Here is an 18,175-nt window from a genome sequence, read left to right as displayed (position 1 = left end):
GCTTGAAAATGCAGTCAAATTGAGTCGCACAACACGTACCCCAGAATGGAAGGGCATACCTGAGGTGCGACTCAAAAAGTGCATAATAAACAGTTCTAGCCACTGACAAGTTAAGCTCCTTAGAAAGAGACCTTAATGCAAAACAGGCAGAGCTCAATTTTTTCGACAAAGCTTCGATATGTATGTCCCATTTCAGAGAATTGTCCACAACAAGCCCTAAGAATTTTACAGATTTTACGACGTCAATGGTGGTGTTGTTAAGTACAAAAAGCTGCAACGAGTTTTTATACGACAAAGCTTTAGTTTTTGAAATGTTGCGACTCGAATCGCACCAAAATTTAATGGTGATTAAGTCATTTGATATAATCCTATGAAATGTCGTGATGTCCTTGTTGCTCCAAGTGAAGCTAGTGTCGTCCGCAAAAAGACATATTTTGCCACTGATGTTTATGTTAGCAATGTCGTTAATAAAAAGAAGAAACAAAATAGGGCCTAGTACTGAGCCTTGTGGTACTCCACATTCTACTGGCTTGCTAGAAGACAACGTGGTATCCACCCTCACAAGTTGACATCTGTTGCTCAGATGCGACTTAAACCATTCGAGAGATGATCCCCTGAACCCATAGTGCTGCAGTTTATTAATTAGGATCTTATGATTTGCACAATCGAACACCTTAGAAAAATCACAGAAAATTGTTGCTGTAGAATGATGGTTGTTTAGGCTGGAGTAAACTTTATTAAGGAGGGAAAACATAGCGTCATTTGTGGACTTGTTGCTTAGAAATCCAAATTGATATTCACTAAGTATTTTGTACTTAAACATATATATAAAACTTATAAATGTAGGTATTTTAAAAAAGATTTTACTCTACTTAAATTTTTATAGCATTTGATTAAATAGTATACAAAAATTACAAAAAGACAATTTCGAATGGTAAGTACCAATTTGGTACTTTTTACTATATTAAGCGTAAAAAATAATGACAACTTTGTATAAAGTTTTTATACCGGGTGCGTCTCAAAAGTGGCTCACCTCTATAACTTTTTTATTTTTTCAGATAAAATAACGAGATTTGGTATGTTAGTATATGACATAAATTAGGATTGATTGACGTATTCAATTGTTTTTGGTTACTTCCTGTTTCACCGAAAATGACTACAACTTTTGATTTTTAAATGGCACGGTCGGTATTTTTTTACTTTATTCGATAGAAAATGACACTCTGAATCGAACAACATATCATATATCAACTTTTGACATTTTCACTTAAAACAAAATTGTATTTTAAATTTCAATCTAGAATGCCATGGCTGTGTTAAAAACACTAGTTTTGAATCAAGGAGCCTTGGAAAAATAGATTTGATCGTCTAATGTTTTTAGTGTCTTGTCCTGGTCGGTTCAAAAGATGCCCAAATTGTATTTTGAATCATATCTCAATTTTTTCAAATGAAACGAGGGTGGCTCATTAGCATATTTGGAAAAAGCATTCTTTTACCAATAATTTCATACCACAAACTTGATATTTCGAGTCAAATTGTCATTATGAACCGCATGTTATAATTTCAAATAAACGATATGCAAAAATGTCTAAAGTTGATATATGATATGTCATTCTATTCAGAGTATCATTTTCTATCGAATAAAGTAAAAAAATACGGAGGGTGTCATTTTAAAAATCAAAAGTTGTATTCATTTCCGGTGAAACCGGAAACGACCGAAAACAACTGAATATGTCAATCGATCCTAATTTCCCAAATCTCGTTTTTTTATCCGATAAAATAAAAAAGTTATAGGGGTGAGCCATTTTTGAGACGCACCCGGTATAAAAGTGGTTTGGTACTCTTAACTCATATAGTAAGGAGCTTGCGCCCGAGAATGACCCCATTCAAAAGGGTTATTACAAAAGCTTTCTTTAAGCAAACCAATTTAAAAGTCAATTACCCGCAATTTTATCAGGTTTTCTATAGGCATATGGGTAATTAACAGATCGTAAACCAGCCATGATTACCAGCGTCAAAAAAAAATTAAAATATCACTTATTGACTATAATTTTATAACAATCAAGCTAATGGAACTAGAGCTTCATTCAGAACCCCGCAATTAGTGGAATAAATTAGTGGTTTCAATTACACTTTATACTTTTTAGTTTACGATCATTCACAATGTCTAAAAGCACAATTAAAATCATTCCTCTTTGTTTTATTTGGCCATGGGAGAAGACCAGAGAAGACCTTTTTATTCAAAGGAGTAGTCAAGGGAGAGACAGAATTTGGTAGATATATTTTATACATGGCACTTCTCTCTTCCTATATACATATCTATTATTTTAAGATTTTTATGAATATACAGGGTGGTCCGAACTGTATTCCGGAGACTTCGGCAGCATATTCTGCAGATAAAAATAACTAAAAAAATTCGTATAAATGTATGTTCTAAAATGCTTAGTTTCAGAGATACAGGGTATAGAAATTTCATTTTTATTTCGATTTTTTCCAAATAATTTCTGAAGTAATGTCAATATCTGGTTGAAAATTGACGTCTAAGAGTTTTTTGACATGAGAAATTTGATATTGATGTCAATATGACTCCTACTAATAGAGGACGCTACCTACATGTGTTTTAACTGTTTTGAAGCGTAATAACTCTTTGTCCTCTTTGAAACTTCTACGCCCTGTATCTCCGAAACTAAGCATTTTAGGACATACATTTATACGAATTTTTTTACTTATTTTTATCTGCAGAACATGCTGCCGAAGTTTCCGGAATACAGTTCGGACCACCCTGTATATTAAGAAAAACGACCTGATATTTATTTTTAATTATTACTCTGAGTCAAACTCAAAATAACTTAACTCAGGGGATTTACAGCTTACAGCTCATACATATTACAGATTCACAGATCACATGACAGATTCATAAAAAAATTGTGCAATAAATTATTGATTTGTAATAAACTCTTTCATAATTCGTTGTTAATTATTTATCCTCATTATTTAGTAAATTAGTCCCTGGATCGATTTTAAACACGTCATTATCAATTTGTCCTTGAATCATATAAACTTCGTAGTTGATATATGATCCAATTGAATGTATCGATAAGAATCAACTCAACTCCCATCCCTAACACAATCTTAACCTAAAAAAAAATTAAATTTCTATTTACAAAAAATGTAATTAATTTTTGATGAAAATTTATCAATTTATCAATTATCAATTATCAATTTATCAATTATCAATTTATCAATTTTTTCCGATTTAAAGGATATGTGTACACCACTTAATTTATAAAAATGTGGAAACCTTTTAAGACTCCGGAAGCTATATACATGCTACGTCTTGACGAACAAGACGAAAATTTTAATTTAATTTTAACAAACATTACAGATATTTGGGAAACTCATTTTTCCCTTGAGCAATTAGTAGAAATCTTTAAAGTAAGTCTTTAAACAATTACTTAGTACATATAGATTCAATAATAATCTATTTTTATAGAAAGAAAACCCTAATATTGAAGCCACTGAAGATATTGTAAAAACAAATTTGTTGAGCACAATTGAGGAATTAGGAAATGTGAATATTTCTTTAAATTATAGTGATAATGAACTTAATTTAGTTCTCCAGCCAAAGTGTAGCGATGAATCACTTAAGTTGGGTGTACCAAATATTGTTTATACATTTTCTTTACTAAAACAAGATAGTTCTAAGGTACCTAATACATACAGTAGAATTTTTACTGAGAATTAATTTATTTATATTTTTTTTGTCAGTTTAAAAATGAACTTACAATTCCTTTAATTCAAACTGTCTTTTTCTTGGAGAAACAGCAGCAGGTGTTATTGAATTTACTAAAAAAGAAAGACAGAGAATTAGAAGAATACAGAATGGAAAAAGGGGACATTTCCAGAAGTATTATAAGACTTTTTCAAAATATATAGGTTTTTTAACATATCAGTGTTATTATAGATGATTTAAAAACAGAAACATTTCATTTGGAAGGAGGAAATAATTCAAACAATTTATTTTTAAAAGTATTCAAGGAAGGTGATGAATTTTGGAAATATTTTACTGACCAGCATGGTAAAGTTGAAATTGACTTACTAGAGTAAGTTGTACTTATAATTTATTATATTGTGTACTATTCTTGAGGTTTTTTTAAAATATAACAGAAATATTTTTTGTAGTGTTGAGCCTGAACCCTGGAATAAAAATAAAAGAAGAAAAGTAATTCATAATGCCAAAACAGCGCCTAAAAAGGGCATTCAGTATAAAAAGTGATATTTTTAACTTAAAATATATTTATACACAATATTCACTTGTTATTTTATCAGTATAGAAATGTTTTCCCTCTAAGGTACTCTAATAACCAATTTTTAAGATAAAAACATTTGTACAATTCAATAAATAAATAATGTTTTAATAATAATTTATGTTATTTGCAGGTTAATTTTATTAATTTGACAATCATTTTATTTCTAAAATATATAGTATTCTATGATGAATTTAATTATTGGTTTAGTAATTTTTTTCTAAAAATATTAAAATCTATTTTTGACATTGAATACACTCGATTAATTAGTGAATCACAGAATCAGGCAACCAACTTTACACGTAGTCCTAAAGATTTTCCAGGTTTACCAATTGGTTAACATAGGTAAACTATAGGCAACTTAAAATACATCAATTGAAAGGAAACAACGAAATAAGAACTTTTTCTTCTGAAAACTTGAAATAAATTAATATTTAATTAAAAATGTCTATATAATTACTACGATTAAAATAAATAAGGAATACAAATTAACACACAATCCTACTAATATCTTTCAATAAAAAAAGCAAATTATTTGTTTACATTTATTTATGATTTGGAAAAAGAGAGCAATAATGACTTGGTAGATAAAACATTTAAGATAACGTTATCTGTGAAGAATTTTCGATTGTTGGTCAAACATGGGGCGACTATGCTTTCTATTTAAGTCGATTTGTTGAAGATATTTAAAAAAAAATCTATATCTCTTGTGTTCTGTGTTTCTTTATTTTCTATATTAGAAAAATCCTTACATGTTTGTTTTATAAACATAATATACTTTTTAGCTTCTTGTGGTTGAAATAAAAATGGAGTTAAATACAACACAATCTAAATTATTGGCTATCGTTGCTTTAGGAGTAGGAAGCATTTTTGTAGGTAAGTTTTAGATTAATAAAAACACTATATAAATAATCTAGAATTATTCTAGAATATTTACAAAAACAACTAAACATTATTTATTAACAAATTGTCAATATATAAAGATACGTAAAATATGTAACTGTATTCAGTAAAATTACTGTTATTTATTTTATTAATTTAATGCAGTATTAATTGGCTTTATAGATAGTAATATAAAAATTCTAAAATAAGAACAAATGTTATCACTAAAATATATAATAATTTTGTTTACATATGCGTTTTTAATTTTTTCTACTGCGACACTTGATGTCTTTACTTTAAGAAACTTTCCGTTTTATTGTATTTAAAATATATAAACAATATTATGAAAAGTTTCAAATGAGTTTTAGTTTGTTTATTGTAAAAGGACAGGAAATAATATTCTTTAAAAATTTAAGATAAATATCATTATACAGGGTGACCCAGAAATAAATGCAAGTATTTTAACTGGTAGTATAGTTCAACCCCAGAAACACGCCTATGAGGTTTTTCTCGCGAAAAAAAAATTTCGAAAATTCGGAATTTTTTGAAAAATATTTTGGAAATTTTTTTAGTTTTTAGTCAAAAAACATAATTTCTTGATAATATGGACATAGGTAGTAGATTAAACTCGATGTCCTTAAATTGAAGTTCTGACCTTGGATAAAGCTCAGCAGGTAGGTGGTGTCTTTCCCCTTGCTACTCGGCAGAAAGGGGATGTTAGGGATGTTTTCTCCCTTCACTGCAACCAGTTCCGGCTCTTGCCAATTTTTAAGCTTTGGTGCGATTTCTACCAACCAATTCGCCGATTCTTGAGATACACAATCTATGAGGATCATGCCCACCCGAAAGTGTAGCCCCGCAAAACTCAGCTGACCCACATTTTGTAGATCGTTGTGTTGCGATCCGATCGCCACTACTTCGTCCAGTATAGCCTCTTCTAGAGACGTTTGCTGGTCGGTGGTCAGAGCAACCTCTGGGAAATCCTTTGGCAGCACCGCCATTTTCACTTGTCCAACAATAGCGGCAAAGCTGGTGATACGTCCCTGCTTGCCTCCCGGCGTTCGACGGCTTTCCATCCTGGCTTTTTTCTCTCCCTGTCGGAGAAGAGGTGAGAGGTTCTCGCTCCCTCTCTTGCCCTGTGATGGAGACGAGTCAGGTTGTTTCTTGGTTTCTTTACTCTTCCCTTTTCGGAGAAGTGTTTTCGTTTTTGCTTCTTCTGAAGCAAGTCCTTCGTGGAGCAGTCGGAGGTATCTCCGTGCTTCTGATCCGCTAAGACCTACTCTCAGAGGATCCTCTAGCCCGCCTGGTTGACCCAGGCCGGGTAGACGAAATGGTAGCTTATGTCGCTTATTTAGTCTAGAGGTAGGCTCCCGACCCTTGCTGGAGAAGGTGGTAGCTTGTGTGCCACTTGTGGAGGACGATCCCAAGCAAGTGTCAGCCGCCCTCCTGTAGTTTCCTTTGGATTTGGTTCCTTGGAACTTTGATTTGTAATGTTCCCAGTGTCGCTATGGGGCTTCCCTACAGCTTCAACGTATTAACTAAAGACACCCTGTATTAACTAAAGAAATATAAAATTCGAAATATTTTGACAAATAATATAAAACAACACTACAACACAAATGAAAACTAAAAGTTCAGTGAACGCAGTTTTACAAAACCCTTAGCTTCATGGTTAAATAAAATAAAATCCTTGTAACTAAAGTTATATTCTGATTTTGTTTTGGATTGTGTTTTTTTCTCTAGTTGTATTTAACGACAATTTATTAAACATAATTCATTTCTATTAAATAAATATTTTCTTGCATAATTAACAATTGGTTTAGACCTCAAAAACATTGTTCAGTAAAAATTATTTCAGAAGAGCCAGAACTTTTGAAATATTTTCCCTCTGTTTGAAATTCTTTCTTAATTATACTACCAATAATACAGTTGAAATAGCATTGCACTAAAACTAAATTAAGAGCTGAATATTCTAATTTAAATTGATTTTTTTAATGAGATAATTGTTCTTTTTGTCATTAGTACAATATTTGGCAAACTTATTATCCTTTTTTAGGTTTGTTGCCAGCATGTTTTGCTCGCAAATCTAGAAAAAGATGCCCATTACTTCTCAGTTCGCTTCTATGCTTCGGTGGAGGAGTCTTACTCTGCACATCTCTAGTTCACATTTTACCAGAAGCTAGAGACAATTCGAGCACAGCGTTCAAACCCTACACAGAGCTATTTTTTCTATGCGGGTTCTTTCTGCTGTATTTGATGGACGAAATTGTGCACTTCATTTATGGCGAAGGCGCGCACAGTCATGGTACAGAAAACCAAGATACTACTACAGCTGTGGAAAATCAACTGAGGACAACAAGGTTGGTCAATACAAGTATGAGCCTTTAACTTTAATAGGAAGGTCTCCCGCCTTTCAGTTTTCTATTTTTTCCTTATTATGAGAAAGCTAAATTCATATCTCGGTCTCTACTATTTGGAAAAAATTTCTCGTTTCATATGTTTGTAGGAAATTGGATTCTCTACAAAAAAAGGTCTCTTACAATTTTTTTTAAACCTCACCGTTAGAAAGTTATTAAAGGTTTGGTTATTTTAAGGCAGATTTCTTTTTTCTTATGAATTTTATAGCTCGTTAACAAAAAATCATTATGCTACGCGCAACTCACTGTTTTGTAGAAAATTCACTGCTCTACAAAAATGGTTTCTCATGATTAGTCGATTAAATTAACCGTTTAAAAGATATTCATCGTCCAAAAAGGACGGAAAAAGGAAAGGACTTTAGTCCATTGCTCAATATCCCAATTCACATGTAAACGTGCAAACTGAAGACGTGCTCGACGATATCTTGGAAGTAGCTGGGGTCCCGTGGCAGCCGTCCTTGCAGACAGCTGTTTTCTTTTAGGCTTTGTCGGATTGTTCTCTCACTGACTTGAGTTCTACGCACGGCTTGTAGCAGATATTGAACGCTGTAATTCTACGTTTCGTAAAGTATTCAGGACAATAAAGCGGTCGTCAATTGCATTTGTCTTCCGTTTTCTTCCGGAACCCACTCGCCTGGTGAAAATTCCCGTTTCCATATACCGATTCCAGGATGCCTGGAATCGGTATAAATTGTTGTTCGAGGTATACCCAGGGTATCGGACACATAACGTTGACTTCGGCCATCCTCAATTAAAACCACAATACGAGCAACATCCGTCACAGATAATGGCATTTTTTAATTTGACAACCGTTGTTGCCATATTGCAAATACTCATAAATCTGTTTTTCCGAGACGTTCGGATCGTTTTAAAGCAGCGTATCTCCAATACAAACAGAGATAATGTCGTGATTAAAAAAAACAAAATGCTCACAAAAAATGAGACTACAATGTGATTTGATTTAGCAATAGCTATTACCGCTGCTGCACCCTACAGGGTGTTAAATAGTTCGGGCAAAAAACTTCGTCTTATTGTTGTGCCCTGTATATGCTCAAAATAAATTCGGAATAAAAATTTCTGATGTAGCATCAAGAAAGAATTAATTTCCAATTTAAAAAAAAAAATTATCAAAATCTAATGGGTGGTTCGCGAGAAATCCAACTTTGAAATTGGGACTAGTTTTTAGTGGCCGGTTTTTTTGCCGGTGAGTTTAGTTACAGATTCCATGGGCCCACTAATTTAAACTCACGATAAAATACTTAAAGAATTTATTAAATAACAATATCAATATAAGTAACAGGATGCTGTTCACTACCCCTCCCAGAGTCAATCTCTAGATGCGCCACTGCGAAACGCACGCTTATAGCTTTTTTGTAATAATTGATCTCCAATGCAAACCAGAACTACTACATACATTATAAAATAGAAATTTAACGAAAAATACCGTATGATCGAAAAAACGGCGTCCATTTGTCTTGACAATGAACATCAATGACATTCCCCATATATTTTATATACAGGGTGTCCTAGAAATAAGTGCAAGTATTTTAAGGGGTGGTAGATCTCGACAAAAGAAACATATTTTCTCTTTATCGTTTTTCAAATAACTCCAGAGTTATTTTACTTTGAAAATTTACAAAAAAAAATATTTTTTTGGGTTGAATTATATTTTGGGTTGAATTATACTACCAGTTAAAATACTTGCACTTATTTCTGGGACACCTTGTATAATGACAGCGATCTTCATTTCATACCTATTGCTGACGCCATTTTTTTCGATCATATACAATTGATCAATTCAAACAACGATCTTCATTTCCAAGCTATCTTTGACGTCGTTTTTTTTCGATCGTATGCGGTTATTTTTAGACAATTTTGAAATAAATATTCGCATTATTTCCGAACAAACTAGCTGGGTTATGAATAATTAATATTTATTATGATATAATAAAAATCTAAACAAAAATAACATATACAGGGTGGATCAACCAGAAAGACGTCATTCTGTGCTTGGCAGATATGGAGCATGCAACCCGAACGAGAGACATTCTCTTCTTGTTTCAGAGGGACAACAATATCCTTACAACCCTAATTATATTAGGTTAGTAATATTTTTTATAGATAAGTGTTAATCTTAAAATATTTAGTTGTAACTGGCTTTTTTATTTAACTAAAAAATATTCTTATTTCGTTTAAATTTAGGACTGCTTATTCTGACAGCGCTCTATACAATGCTGCAGATGATCCACCTTCTCAACTATGTCATGTTGGTCATGAGGAACCATGTCATTCTACCATGCCCACTGTTAGTCTCGGATTGTTAGTGGCTCTTTCCATACACAGTTTATTGGAAGGGTTGGTTGTGGGCTTGGAAGGACTGCCCACAAAGGTATTTGAGTTTTAGTTACATCAACAGTGTCGCAAATAAATACCGCCTCATATAGGATTCCCTATTGTTTAATTTGGGTAAAATTTGACTTTGGCGTTAGTTTTTGCAAAGACTCAGATTAAAATAACAAATAATTTACCTGTTGATATTTAATTAGCTAAGAATGGATTTATTTTTAGAATTTTGAAATTTCTTAGAGAAAAATATGGTCTTCAAAAAACCAAAATAAATTTTACAAAGAAAAAAGACTATAATAAATTTTGAGATGTAGTTCATTGCAAACATCATTTTTTTCCTATTATTTATATTATACAAGGTGTTTCAACAAACATCTGCCATCTCATTTATTTCTTATTCATTATCAACTTAAGTCCGATTCTGCTTTGTTTCGTTTTCGTAGCTACAGGGGGTTAGTCTTCTTTTTTTCGATTTATTAAAAAAAAGTAAAGATTTCATATTTTTGCTGCCTGGACTAATCGGACGGGGCCTACTTTGTTTACGCGGAATCCGAACCGGGGTCCTCGGCCATATCATGGTCAATGGCCTACCGATTTAGCAAGTGTCTAAATCGACTCTTAATCACGAGATATCCGATCACATCCGGCCTCGAACCGGCGTGAATGAGCAGCGTGTGTCAATAGATTTTACACTTTTGCCTTTTTTTGAATAGCAGCACGATACAGAGTTTCGAACCGGTCACCCGTCCATCCACTAGTATTTCGATTTATTGTAATTTCCTTCCAATTGTCAACATATTCACCAGTGGTGCATATGGGCTATTACCAAGAACGGTAAACTAATAGGACTGCTCATTCAGCCGAAAGTGTCTGCCAGGTGCATGCGAAAACTCCTCGCTTTGTGACGTCATTGTAGTCCTTGTCATGATAGTGTGTGTATTATTGGTTGCCGTATGCAAAACATCCAATATTTAGTTTGTTTATTTAAACGCCTTATATGTATACAATATAGAAAATTAACTGTATAAATCGTATTAAATACTCGGATAATGCATTTTTAAGAACAGCAGTTCCGAGCATCACCTTCTGCAGGTATTCTTTTTAGAGTACTTCCATATTTGGCTTTAAAATAATTAATAAACAATATCGTAGGCACTTAGTCACAATCCACAACACAAAATGAACGTATTTATACATTCTATAACTCTAAAAACTTTAAAAACACCTTTTTCATATTTAAAATCGACAAAATAATTAACTCAAAATTTCTCAGCTGTTATTTTTATACATTTACCATAGGCAACCAATAATACAGACTATCATGACAAGGACTACGATGACGTCACAACTGTCTGCTGAAACGCGGGAAGAGGCCAACGTACGTCTTATGAGGATGAGCAATCCTATTAGCTAACCGTTCTTGGGCTATTACTGGAATATTTTTCTAAAAAAAACATGTGCGCCACTGACTTTTTTCTCTTGGCAGCAAAATAGTATAGGACGTTTAATACCGATTAAAAGCTGTATCTTAATATTGTATGGAAATCGGCATTCATGTTCTTGATGAGATAAACGATGATTGATTAATTTATTAATCACAATTAATAAAATTTAATTATTTTTATTTAACATACTTATTAAATTTTATTAAAATTTATAACACTGATGCTCAGTGCTAACAGTTTTAACATTCTGTAGTTTTAAAACTATGCATTTCCGCACCTACATATGTTTATAGGAACTTTTTTTCATATCTTTTATGAGGAATCAATATGAGTACTTATTTAACACTTTGGATTAATGACATTATTTTTTTTTAAAGATTATTGCTATTAGTCTTGGATTAAGCCAAATTAATAAAATTGGGTTTATTCATCAAGGAGATTGAAATCGGCAAAATATCAAAAAAACTTATTAATCAGCATTAAATGGCCTACATATCTTGCTAACAAAAGAAAAAGGACAGTGGCGCACATGTATTTTTAGAAAAATAGTCCAGTGATAACCCGCATGCACGTCCCTGGTTAATATGTCGACACTTTTTTAGCATTAAAATATGTTGCACTTATAGTAACTTTTACCATCATAATTTCATTTGAATCGCTAAAAGCACTTGAAAGAAAATTATAATAAAATGAAAAAAATTAAGACTTTAACACCCTGTAGCTACGAAACAAAGCAGAATCGGACCTATATTGACATAAGAAATAAATCTTAGTTTTACATGAGGAATCTCCCCACAAGAGCTAGCACACGTTTTTTGAAACACCCTGTATAAATACATAATATTTTTAGGTTCTGCTTCTGCTAGCAGCTGTGGCATCCCACAAACTAGTGGTCGGTTTCTGTTTAGGTATGGAGTTGGCATCCAGTACTTGCACGACTTTTTGCAAGCATTTTCTCTGTATACTTGTCTTTGCGTGCTCATCCATGGGCGGTATCGTCCTAGGAATGGCAATTGCGGACAATCCAAACAAACTTGTAAATACTATAATACCTATTTTGCAGGTAATTTGTTTTTGTTAAATGTTGTATAAAGTTGGAACAGTGATGTTGAGACACTGGGTATTTTAGGCTTTGGCAGGTGGGACGTTGTTATACGTAACTGTGAGTGAAGTGCTACCTAGAGAACGTGCAAGATGGCACAAACAGCATTTGAAAAGGAATGCGGGACTTTTACAGCTTTTTTCGGTACTATTGGGTTTCATTTTGATGACAGTTTTTAGCAAATATATTGGTAAGTCAAGCAATTTATTGAAATATTTGTTTTAATTTATGGTACTTATTTTTTTACAGACAAAGACTAATTTAGTAAATTTAACTTTGATATAGAAAACACATTGTGATACTTTTTGAAAAATGTGATAATTGTTTTAAGACAGTAAAAAACACTGTAGGTTTACGTTATGAAATCGGAGAGAAAAAAGCAAAAATTGTGTGTGACAAAAAAATAATGACAACAGTATCAAATTGTTCAAAGTAATAAACAAGTATAATCCTGTATTTTGATAATAATAATTATTAAATAAAGTCAGAGTAAACTTACATAACAGAATATATTTGCATTTTATTTTACAAAGTAACCTCTCCACCATCTTCAATGATTCCTTCCATCTGTTCACCTTCAGCATCGCTTTCTCTTTCATCTTCAGACATTTTCTCACCTTGTTTCTGTTTGAGAGCTGCAGCAGGTGATCGAATAAGTGACAAGTCACGTTGGACCTCCTTAACATCTCTTTCTTGTTCCAATTCTCTACCCTTACGCAACCTGTAACAAAGAAATACCTCTTTAGGTAAAATTATCAAAAAAAAACCTTATCCTTTATATACCTTTGTAAAATATAAGCTCCTTGTCGTTTCTGTTTGATAATTTCGACTTTCTTCATCGCCTCAATAGCCTTTGTGAACGTTTCTCTGCTGTATTTAACCGGAACATGTCTTCTTTTCTCAAACTCAAAAGATGGGTCGATTGCCAACTCTTTACCCACTGTCTTTCTGTAGGCTTTGGTCCATTTCACCTTACGTGGGTTCTTTTTCTTTTTGAAGGCTGCATGGCATTTTGAACGGCAGAATTTGAATATCTAGAAAGCAAAAGTTAAAAAAGACATAACCTAATTCGAAAAATCGTGTTTTTCTGGTTTAAATGGAAAGAATAAGCTTACTTTACAGTCGTTTCGTACAAACTGAATGCCGTGGCCAGGAAATATCCTGGAAGAACAGAAATAACACGTTTCTATACGCATTTTTCTGTTTGTTTTGGTACGTAATTTTCGACGTACCTGGAAATGTGACAATTTCCAAAAAGTGAGGTTAGAAGTTTGCAATTTTAGGGCATTTTGATGACGTATCGATATTTTTGCCATAAGACACCATTCCTACAAGATAAAATTTTATCGCCAAAAATTTTAAAAAGAAGACTTTCTAGGGTTATGTTATTTGTCAAAATAGCGAATAGTTGTAGTTTTTTCCCAATTAATTTATTTTAAATACAGATTCCTTAATTATGCAGAATAGTCAGTCAGATAAAATGTGCTGTACCCCTGAATCAATAGCCCAGAAACTGAAAATTTTAGTTCTGCATGGCTATCGACAAAACGCAGAGGTATTCAAAATGAAAACAGGCTCTTTTCGTAAGCTAGTCCACAGTAGAGCACAATTCAACTATGTAACGGCACCGCATAAAGTACTTTTGGTCGATAATTTAGACGCTCTAGAGGACCGTGAAGTGGGCCAAGCTCAAGATGAAGGTTCGTAGCATTTTTTGTATATTATATATATGACTACGATTACAAATTGCATTGTAGAACAATACGGTTGGTTTTTTAACAGAGACGATATGACGTATAGAGGTATTAGGAATGGAGGACCTGCAATAGGCTTTGAGGACTCAGTGAATTTTATTGAACAAGTGTTTGAAAGGGATGGACCCTTCGATGGAGTTGTGGGGTTCTCACAAGGAGCTTGTTTTTTAGGTCTTTTATGTCATCTACAACAAGTGGGATGTAAGAATATGGTAATTTTATAAATTTATTTAACAATTATTATTAATATTATACTTTTAGTGACAAATCATATAAAGTTTAACTTTGCCATAATGTTCAGTGGATTTAAGTCTCAAAGTTGGCCCCATTTAAAGTATTATCAGGATGAAATAACTTTACCATCTATGCATATTTATGGAACAAGTGATAAAATTATACCTACAGGTAAAAATTATTAGAATTAAATATTTTAACTCAAACTCGGTAGTTGAGAATTTAATATTTTTTTCCAGAAATGAGTGAGGCTTTGTCTTTATGTTTTAAAGATCCTGTGGTGGTGGTACATGACGGTGGACATTATGTACCAGGTTCTTCCAAACAAAAAACTGAGTACAGGGACTTTCTAGAAACGCAGATGTTAAAAAAACAGCAAAGAGAAGAAAATAAAAATGAAGCAACTTTAAGTTAAATTTTATTTATATGATGTAAATATGTTTAAATAAAAGTGATATTAGTTTTTGTTTTTTTTTATTGTTAACCTTGATATTTATTTTTTAGGGATTGATTAGTAACAACGATGATATTACATGGCATGCGAAATCCAACTAATATTACAATAAACTTTTTTTTTAAATGTTTTTTGGTAATTTGTTCATTTAAATTTAACTTTGATTATAGTTGACATGATGAGTACACCATTGACATTGTACCATTTAACGAAGAAAAATTATTTTATATTTTAGAAAGCTTGGCACAGAATTTTGAACACAAATGAATGAATGAATTTTGTACAGTTAAAGATTACAATATTTATAGCAAAGTAAGTACAGACCAACTATAGTAAATGCCTAGTAAAGTTTTGATTTCAGGACATTTCATGTATTTTTAATATTTTTTTAAAATGGGTTAAAAGACACTTTATTTATTTATTAATATCTCTGAAACTGTCAAAACATATTTAATAATATTTTAAGATTATGTAAAGTGATCAGAAAGGAAGCCAAAAAAGCAATAATATACAGGGCGGGGTTTCATTTAAAGAGATCATCCCGATCCACTCACACTTTTTTGATCACCCTTTAGAAGTTAAAATATATTCCTGAAGTACATCCTAATATATACTTTAGGTTTGCACTTATACAAAATTCCTAGGTTTTTTTTATTGTAGGAGCTACAAGTGCTCGACGCACTTTTGACTTATCCTGTATATGTGTTCAACTAATAAAATTGCGATAGAGCTATGAAATGTGTTGTAGACGTAGCAATTAAAGCCAACACAGACGAACTCTTAATTTCAAAGAAACCAGCTGCAGTAAACGACAGTTGATTGTTTTGAATATAGAAAATCAGTGACTCCAGCTCCATATATTCCAGCGATTTCCTATGAAGCATTTCTTGTACATCGGAGATATAGTCTATTAACTTCCTGCATTCAGCAGATATACCATCACAGGAAAATACTACAGCCAACAGACTTGCCTAAAATTTTAAAAATGAAATATCAAAACTTAAATAAATGTGGTACTCACTGAAATTAAGCTCATAAACACTACAAAAAAGAAAATCAATTCAAAGTCTATGGTGGTTTTATAACGATGTTTATAGTTCTCAAATAGATAGAGACAAATTGATTCAAAAGCCAAAATCCAATAAGCGAAACTAAGAAAAATCTGATATCCAAAAATTTTATTGAAACAGTTAACATTTTCCTGTGTATTCAAGTAGCACATTTTAGCTTTTTTTAGATTCATTCCCTTAAATTCTACATGTTTTGAAACTTTTTCAAGGTTTCTTTTGATTTCCTGTATAATAACCAGTATTGTAGTCATTTGAAGGTACTGATAAGTTAATTGCACAGTGGGAAACGCTAAAACTACAGCAGAAAAAGTACTAACGGCTCTCTCTTGAAATTCGTAGAATAGATACGTAATATAAAGTAATATTCCATGTATTACAAAAAATCCTATTACATCAGCTAGAGTTTTTATGAGATTATCGTCTTGAAATTGATAATATTTATGTAAAAGGTCCATTTTCTTTATGAATTTTTTCCAAGTAGATCTGCGTAAGGTTGAAATGACTGCTGAGTATATTAGAAGCATATCTACAACAATTATTGCATTATTCACAACAAAAGATACTATTTTATCGCGTTGATGGTTTCCCAGAAAATCGTTTAGTGTGATAAATACAAATACCATAACTATCGTTATTGTTAAACAGACACTTATTACTATAATGTAGCACCAGATAGGCGAAAATTTTAAACTATTTGAGTCAAAATCAAGCACAGGAATTATACCTAACCGACCGACATAACGCAAAAAAGCTCTGTAAAAGGTTTCTTTTGATGATAACTTCATGATGATTCTTTTGTCTACTAATTGAAAAGCAGAAAAGTGATAAAATTATCTATTGTCTATTAATTATTTATACATTAATTAATGTTAATGTATATCAATATGAATGGAATGCTTTTAATTATTTGTACAAATGTAATTATACAGGGTGACCTAGGTTTCCCAAAAAGCTCTATAATAGGTTTTTGCTTTATTGTGTTTTTTATTTCAATTTTTTTACGTAATGTGGGGGTAATGGTAACGTAATGCGGAAACGCACATTTTGAAAATATTTTATTTGTTAACATCAGTATTTTTCAAGTTCGGCTCTGTTTTTTTTAAATGTTTAATTTATTATCATTCATCGTTACAATATTGATAAGCTTTCAAGCTTTAATAATGACGTGGGGTAAAACATTGATACGGAAAATCAAATGCAATAAAATAACACAAAATAATATAAAATAAATAATATAAATATAATGTAACATAAACAATCCAAAAATTATTTCTCCGGAAGATGGATTGGAAATGGTAGAGCGTATAATGACGTATAATGACCAGCGAGGTTCCTGGACCTGTCACCAAGGGGGGGGGGGGTTACTTGAAGTTATTTGTAAAAGAGCAAATCAATACATCTCAGTATTCACAATAAAGCAATCGGAAGTATAAGAAGATATGTTCAAAGAGCAATAAATAAAATTGAACGAATAATAAATTTGTGCAATAGGAAGGGTGGTAACCCTTTCGAACATGTAGAGCAATAGAAACTAGTTTGTAGAAGTTAATTTATTTATAATAACTACGATTAATATTATGGAAATTATTACATCGTACACTGAGATTTTAAATTCACAATAAAAAATGTTAAAATTGATGGGCTTAGAATAAAAGGTATAGAAGTGACTTTTTGTTCTAAAGGGACTTAAGTACAGATTTAGACACTTTAGATACCAATTTATTTAGTATAAAAGGAAATTAAGTAAATTCTACACTCTACTCTACTTTTAGTGCCACTGAAAAATTTACTTAATTCCATTTTATATAAAATAAATTGATGCCTAAATTATCTAAATCTACATTAAGAAAAAAGTGACTTGTATCCCTTTTATTCTAAGCGCCTCAATTAATAACTTTAAATTGCTGACTTGGATATTATTTATTTTGAATCTTTCAATTGGCTCGATTTTCCTTATTCAATGTTAATTAGCGCTGATCAATATTGTTCCGATGAATATAATCAGATTAAATAATTAAAAAAAATCAGAGGCGGACTTGAAATTATTTTAAATAATAATTAAATAGTTTTGTTCTTGTTAAGGTACCCAAAACAAAAAAAAGTATTAGTGTGACCGAGCTCTTTCTAAACATAATATAAAAAGTGAAGTCCGTATTTAAAAAAA

At 31.9% G+C, this 18,175-nt stretch overlaps 5 protein-coding genes across 6 annotated transcripts; 3 read left to right on the top strand and 2 right to left on the bottom strand.

Moving 5' to 3' along the window:
- Positions 1–3,102: 3,102 nt before the first annotated feature.
- LOC115882741 lies at positions 3,103–4,424 on the top strand. 2 transcript variants are annotated; one of them, XM_030900966.1, is made up of 6 exons: positions 3,103–3,200; positions 3,247–3,435; positions 3,494–3,706; positions 3,769–3,907; positions 3,965–4,103; positions 4,183–4,424. In XM_030900966.1, the coding sequence occupies exons 2-6, from the start codon at positions 3,292–3,294 to the stop codon at positions 4,274–4,276; spliced, it is 729 nt and encodes a 242-aa protein (XP_030756826.1). In that variant the 5' UTR covers positions 3,103–3,200; positions 3,247–3,291; the 3' UTR covers positions 4,277–4,424. The 2 variants fall into 2 exon arrangements, with proteins under 2 accessions (XP_030756826.1, XP_030756827.1); XM_030900967.1 differs by lacking the exon at positions 3,103–3,200 and having other exon boundaries at positions 3,210–3,435.
- Positions 4,425–4,855: 431 nt separating this feature from the next.
- On the top strand, positions 4,856–13,009 carry LOC115882718 (zinc transporter ZIP3). Its single transcript, XM_030900942.1, has 7 exons — positions 4,856–5,183; positions 7,246–7,549; positions 9,585–9,707; positions 9,809–9,995; positions 12,248–12,460; positions 12,527–12,689; positions 12,749–13,009. Exons 1-7 carry the CDS (start codon positions 5,114–5,116, stop codon positions 12,757–12,759), a joined length of 1,071 nt encoding a protein of 356 aa, XP_030756802.1. The 5' UTR covers positions 4,856–5,113; the 3' UTR covers positions 12,760–13,009.
- Positions 12,918–13,770, bottom strand: LOC115882720 (probable ribosome biogenesis protein RLP24). Its single transcript, XM_030900944.1, has 3 exons — positions 13,615–13,770; positions 13,283–13,533; positions 12,918–13,220 (listed from the first exon to the last, which is right to left on the bottom strand). The coding sequence occupies exons 1-3, from the start codon at positions 13,693–13,695 to the stop codon at positions 13,025–13,027; spliced, it is 528 nt and encodes a 175-aa protein (XP_030756804.1). The 5' UTR covers positions 13,696–13,770; the 3' UTR covers positions 12,918–13,024.
- Positions 13,771–13,873: 103 nt separating this feature from the next.
- On the top strand, positions 13,874–14,931 carry LOC115882719 (esterase AGAP003155). Its single transcript, XM_030900943.1, has 4 exons — positions 13,874–14,199; positions 14,257–14,454; positions 14,515–14,658; positions 14,727–14,931. Exons 1-4 carry the CDS (start codon positions 13,956–13,958, stop codon positions 14,900–14,902), a joined length of 762 nt encoding a protein of 253 aa, XP_030756803.1. The 5' UTR covers positions 13,874–13,955; the 3' UTR covers positions 14,903–14,931.
- A 575-nt stretch (positions 14,932–15,506) lies between these two features.
- Positions 15,507–16,720, bottom strand: LOC115882789. Its single transcript, XM_030901033.1, has 2 exons — positions 15,963–16,720; positions 15,507–15,912 (listed from the first exon to the last, which is right to left on the bottom strand). The coding sequence occupies exons 1-2, from the start codon at positions 16,632–16,634 to the stop codon at positions 15,652–15,654; spliced, it is 933 nt and encodes a 310-aa protein (XP_030756893.1). The 5' UTR covers positions 16,635–16,720; the 3' UTR covers positions 15,507–15,651.
- Positions 16,721–18,175: the final 1,455 nt, after the last annotated feature.

This window comes from Sitophilus oryzae, unplaced genomic scaffold (assembly GCF_002938485.1).
Source record: "Sitophilus oryzae breed Bouriz unplaced genomic scaffold, Soryzae_2.0 scaffold_179_pilon_pilon, whole genome shotgun sequence".
Classification (NCBI taxonomy): domain Eukaryota; kingdom Metazoa; phylum Arthropoda; class Insecta; order Coleoptera; family Curculionidae; genus Sitophilus; species Sitophilus oryzae.
The sequence above is the reverse complement of the archived record's forward strand: the minus strand, read 5'-3'. Positions and strand labels throughout refer to the sequence as shown.

Bases quoted from the DNA above. Each gene is read 5' to 3' on its own strand.
- LOC115882789 (XM_030901033.1), bottom strand. From the start codon at position 16,634: ATGGTATTTGTATTTATCACACTAAACGATTTTCTGGGAAACCATCAA. The intron at 15,913-15,962 runs GTGAGTACCACA...TTAAAATTTTAG, and splicing joins TGTTTATGAGCTTAATTTCA to GCAAGTCTGTTGGCTGTAGT.
- LOC115882718 (XM_030900942.1), top strand. From the start codon at position 5,114: ATGGAGTTAAATACAACACAATCTAAATTATTGGCTATCGTTGCTTTA. The intron at 5,184-7,245 runs GTAAGTTTTAGA...ATCCTTTTTTAG, and splicing joins AGTAGGAAGCATTTTTGTAG to GTTTGTTGCCAGCATGTTTT. The intron at 12,461-12,526 runs GTAATTTGTTTT...TGGGTATTTTAG, and splicing joins CTATAATACCTATTTTGCAG to GCTTTGGCAGGTGGGACGTT.
- LOC115882720 (XM_030900944.1), bottom strand. From the start codon at position 13,695: ATGCGTATAGAAACGTGTTATTTCTGTTCTTCCAGGATATTTCCTGGC. The intron at 13,534-13,614 runs GTAAGCTTATTC...TTTGCTTTCTAG, and splicing joins TTGTACGAAACGACTGTAAA to ATATTCAAATTCTGCCGTTC. The intron at 13,221-13,282 runs GTATATAAAGGA...TCTTTGTTACAG, and splicing joins GGAGCTTATATTTTACAAAG to GTTGCGTAAGGGTAGAGAAT.
- LOC115882741 (XM_030900966.1), top strand. From the start codon at position 3,292: ATGTGGAAACCTTTTAAGACTCCGGAAGCTATATACATGCTACGTCTT. The intron at 3,436-3,493 runs GTAAGTCTTTAA...CTATTTTTATAG, and splicing joins AATTAGTAGAAATCTTTAAA to AAAGAAAACCCTAATATTGA. The intron at 3,908-3,964 runs GTATTATAAGAC...GTGTTATTATAG, and splicing joins AAAAGGGGACATTTCCAGAA to ATGATTTAAAAACAGAAACA.
- LOC115882719 (XM_030900943.1), top strand. From the start codon at position 13,956: ATGCAGAATAGTCAGTCAGATAAAATGTGCTGTACCCCTGAATCAATA. The intron at 14,200-14,256 runs GTTCGTAGCATT...ATTGCATTGTAG, and splicing joins GGGCCAAGCTCAAGATGAAG to AACAATACGGTTGGTTTTTT. The intron at 14,659-14,726 runs GTAAAAATTATT...ATTTTTTTCCAG, and splicing joins TGATAAAATTATACCTACAG to AAATGAGTGAGGCTTTGTCT.